Source organism: Nicotiana tomentosiformis, chromosome 10 (genome assembly GCF_000390325.3).
Source record: "Nicotiana tomentosiformis chromosome 10, ASM39032v3, whole genome shotgun sequence".
NCBI classification, from domain to species: domain Eukaryota; kingdom Viridiplantae; phylum Streptophyta; class Magnoliopsida; order Solanales; family Solanaceae; genus Nicotiana; species Nicotiana tomentosiformis.
Window position 1 is genome coordinate 78,285,972 of NC_090821.1, and position 4,935 is coordinate 78,290,906.

General features: G+C 30.6%; 1 protein-coding gene across 1 annotated transcript; it reads right to left on the bottom strand.

Annotated features, from left to right (window-relative positions):
• Positions 1 to 1,643: 1,643 nt before the first annotated feature.
• LOC104092714 (uncharacterized protein At1g66480-like) lies at positions 1,644 to 4,647 on the bottom strand. The gene is made up of 2 exons (XM_009598378.4): positions 3,714 to 4,647; positions 1,644 to 1,890 (listed from the first exon to the last, which is right to left on the bottom strand). Exons 1-2 carry the CDS (start codon positions 4,377 to 4,379, stop codon positions 1,831 to 1,833), a joined length of 726 nt encoding a protein of 241 aa, XP_009596673.1. The 5' UTR covers positions 4,380 to 4,647; the 3' UTR covers positions 1,644 to 1,830.
• Positions 4,648 to 4,935: the final 288 nt, after the last annotated feature.

The following is a 4,935-nucleotide window of genomic DNA, read 5'->3' on the forward strand; positions in this document are numbered from 1 at the left end:
AACACTTCGGATGGTACTTTGATCCTCCTTGAACATCTTTCATCTTTTCTTCGAGGCATATTCTGATTCACCAAGTAGTCATGCCTTTTGTTTCGGCACTGCCAACACTCCTATAGGAAGTTGGCTTTGCTGAATTTTATTATTATTTTGTCTAATGTTGGTTATGCTCTAGCATTGTTCCTAGTTGGTTTAGATTAACTAGGTTCTATGGAGGTTAGGTTTTATGTCCCCCTCCTTGTTGTACTAATTTTTCTTTAAGTTATTAATATACAAGATAGGGGTCTAGACCAAACCCCCACCACCAGGAGATGAAATCCTGGGTGGATGGATTGAATAAAAAAAAAAGTGTAACATAACTATATTTCGTATGAAGTTGCTCAATAGACTATTCGTTGTCAATTGGTAATCATTGATAAACAATTTTTCGTTGCCTTATAGTTTTTTCTTCTTCTTGCAACTTCAGCAGTTCTATAAATCCAACAAAGTGAAGGTTTTAGATTTTATGATCAATTTTGGTACCTCTTTTATACTCTTCTTCCGTTCCATTTTACCCTACACTCTTCTTTTTTTAGTCCCTTCCAAAAGAATTCTATACTAGGCAATCTATAATTTTAACTTTTAACTTTTGATTTTATCCTCAAGTGACACTCTTTTTTAGTCGCACAAATATCATGGAATGTTTGTATTTGCAATTACTTCTAAATTTCTTTCTTAAATCGTATACTCCATCAAATAGGTTTACATAAAATAAAACAACCGGAGTACTATAATTGAACCCTTTGAGGCCGTTTGGTTCAAGGGATTACGTGAATTATCTGAATCAAATTTTGGGATTAGATGCATGCTTCCCGTGTTCGGTTGAGGTATTAGCTAGAATTGGTACTCTCTATTTCAATATGTTTGAACATTTTCAGAGTATAAAGGTCAAATTGACTAATGTTTAGTATGAATTCGGACATAGATTCTTTAAAAAAATTTAAAATACAATTTAAAGATTTATAAACAACATAAAAAGTATAAGTTACAATAATTAACAATTTAAAATATTCAAAAATTGTATGCAATAAATATGATCAAATAAAACCTTGTTTGATTTCCCATATAGTAATATGTTTATTCTTTTTTAAAAGAGCAGAGTATTATTTTTATACCAAAATGTTAATATGACTTAATGCATAAAGAAGGTGGGATCGATACTTATATACCCTGGTGATAATCCTAGAATTATATCGTGTAATATTCTCGTTTTCAACCAAACGAACGACCCATTAATCTCTTGTTTTAAAAGGTAGGGATTGTTACACAAATAACCTGATGTTTATTTTTTGTAACCGATATACACACACATACCGGTTATATATATATATATATGAATTATACATATATTATACATCTGTCGGCTATTTTAAGTTTAAGAAATTAGGTGGACGGCAATTTATGTTAAATCTTCTAAAAGGATATCAGGTCTAGGACAAACAAAATACCCGTTGTTACAATGGAATTCTTTTCTTTCCCCCTATGAATCACTAAACAAAAAGATGTGCTTAAATAGTTGTTGTTATCTTAAATGTTTTTTCACGTTTTATAATACATGCTAATAAAAATTAAATATCACGTTATATATGTTCATAATCAGATAGAAATGAAATAAACAAATAATGAGTCCCTAACTTCTTCTGTGCTTCAACCTGGTAATGCTAGGGTTGCATTATTTACATACAAAATAACTAAGACACGAGTAATAAATAGCTGAGAATTTGGAGAGTAAATTGCACACTGCAAAAACCTACTCTACAGTGAATATATTGCAATTTATTTTGGACCCTTTTGTTAAGAAGTCACTGCTAATTGAATCTCCCCTTCTGTTATTGGCAAGAATCCTACACGTTTCTGCATTCCATAACAACGAAGAAAAATAAATCAGCAAAAAGCAGGTTATACAAACTGAATTTTCAAGATTATTTGTAACATCTTGATCAATAAATTTAAAATAAAAAAGGGTTATTCTACCAAATCGGCTGCCAAAAGCAAGATAATTGCTCAAAATCCCTACCCCCTAATTTTGGAAAAAGAAGTTTTTTCGAATATTTATCACCGGTATTTTACAGGAAATAGACAAAAAACAAAAATAATGCTTAGACCGTTCCATTTTATATAAGACTATTATTTTTATTAGGGATCAAATAATTATGCTTAATTAGTTCAAGGTGTGATTACAGTATTTTTATGTACTTTAATATGTAAATTTATATTTAAAAAGATTAAGGAATGAATAAGGTGCTTTACCCCTCATAATTTCTAAAGGTACGTCATTCTGTTTAGCACCAAAAAATAAATAGTAGGAGTAGTTATATATTTTATGTTAAGGTACGTGCAACAAAAGTGGACGTCTTCTCATAGTTAGTTATCATGCGTCAATATACTAATATAGGAAGAGCTGAATAATTTCTTTGAATGAATTTTTAACTTTTTCTTAATTTTGGAATCTGTTACGCCTTCAAAATGTGCGGTCAATATTAAAGGAAATAATAATTGCAAATTGTTATCTTATTTGTTTGAGCACATTAAATCTAACGGAGAATGACAAGAAATCAAATAGATAATGTTAGACTAGTTTTTTGGTGGTCATTAGGTATGCATTTTAGCTGATATTGCACTTGACCTTTCAACAAGAATCTTTTTCTTTTAATTTCTTTTATATTTGGACAAACCTAATATTTTCTATAGTCATATACAAAGTCAGATTTAGTATTTAAATTTAATGGGTTTAGCTTTTAGAATTTTTAGTATTTAACTCATTATACTATTAAAATTTATGAGTTCAGATCTAATATTTGTTAATATTTTACTCTATGTATAAAGTTATGGGCTCAGATGAAACTCTCTCGAGTATACGTTATCTCATCGATCACGTATTAGTATTAGAGTATTATTTTATTCCTAGATCAGTTTCTTGTCTCTTTAAAGTTGTAAACTAAACTAATTTTTATTCGCAATATGCCCATAAAAGTTATATAAATAAAGTTTGACATAGACCATGCTTCTCGATGATAAAAGAATTCAATAAAAGGAGATACTTATGAGAAACCGAACAGAGCATGCAATATTTGAATTTTAACGTGTTTCTATCTATTTCATGGAGGTGACTGATTAAAATTTCAACTCTTATTAAATGAGAAAAAAGTAAAGGTCAACTTTCTGAAACCATTCTAAACTAATTGTTGAAATTTCATACCTAGTTTTGAAAGCTGCGACTTTGCTAACTCGTTTTACAGTAATGTTTTTTGGAGTCAGAAATTTACTAAGAAAATTTAAAATATATATATATATACACACACACAAAAGTAAACACATGAAGAAACTAATTAAAAGATTCAATATAGTATATATACATAAAAATAACTTATCTACAAAGTGTAACTTTGGAAATACCATTAAGTTGGAAACCAATTTAAGAGTACAACAATAATATTTTTTCTTTTTTACAATCATAAATTTGTTCAAGTTTTCGTTGGGTAATACTCTTATTTTTTTCATTAAAACATAAATTAACACTATAAAAGAACTTTTTTTTTTAATCTTTCTAGTATTTCTTTTTTACTACACATTTTTTAAAGTTTCGAATCATGACATTAAAAAAATGTTCATAAAAGAGAAATGAAGTAAACATGACACGAAAAGTGAATCAATGTACATAAGGAAGAGAACATTACCTCTCGAGATCTGATTCCTTTCTTAATTATTCCTCCATTATTATTCTTCCAATTACTTTGTTCTTCCAACAACGGACCACTTTTACTCTGAAACATGTCTCCACCACCACCATTGTTAGCCATGCAAAGTCGCATAATTTTCTCGGCAACATCTTCTTCTCCTTTACTCTGCATCATTAGTTTCTCCACCTCAGCTTTAGGCAACCTCAACTTTACCCTAACGGGCCCACCACCGTTCTCTGTCTTACTATTATTAAGCACTGAGCCTGAAGCATAGTTATTATTATATGAGGACTCTTCTGTAATAATACTGACAGGCTTCAAGATTGACAAGTCAGACACAGATCTCCGAGCTAACATTAGGGTTTCGAGCCGATCTTTTGCGCTCATTTGGATTCCTGAACGAACTCTCCTCGGGGGTTTCTCTTCGGGATACTTAGGTAACTCAACTAGAAAATAGAGCCTTTTGGGTTTCAACTCTTGTTGTGGCTCCAATGGCTTTGCTTTGATCCCGAAATGCTTCACTTCTTCGGATTCTAATAATACCATAGAATTAGGATAACTTTTTAGAATCTCGTTGGCATACACGGGTGTCTTGAATTTCATGATTTGTCCATCGATTTTCATTACTTTTGCTGTCTTTTTTCTTCCCAGACTATTGCCCATTTGCCTTTCGTTTGTTCTGTTTCTTTGTATATTGAAATCTAACAAAAAGAAAAGGAATGAAACAGTATTTATAACTGCAAACCTTGTTATTTTAGGGGTATTTTTTAAATTGTGGATTCTGTTTTCTTGGAACCCTCTTGAAATCTTGCTACGAGAAGAATACAAATGAAAGGTGGATGCAAGATAAGGACGCGGGGGAGGGGGTCAAAGAAAGATTACAGAGTTTTAATAAAAGTCGCCTATTTTGACAATTTTGGAAAAAAGAGGTTTTAGTTAGTTTTCCCCTTGTCTTATAAATGAGGTGTGTGATCTTTCTTTTGTTATTTATTTATATATTGTTATATAAAAAGCAACTGTGATTTTGTCACTTTCGTTTTTGGTCATGTATTGGATAAGGTTGTTTATTTGCATGCTAACGAATCAAGTCACTCATCCATGCTCCCGCGTTAATAAATGCTAAAATATGGGAGGTACAAATAGTTGCGGTGCTAAAAAATTTATTAAAAATATCAAAATATAAAATAGTATACTCAAAAAGAATACAGGTAGAGTCAAC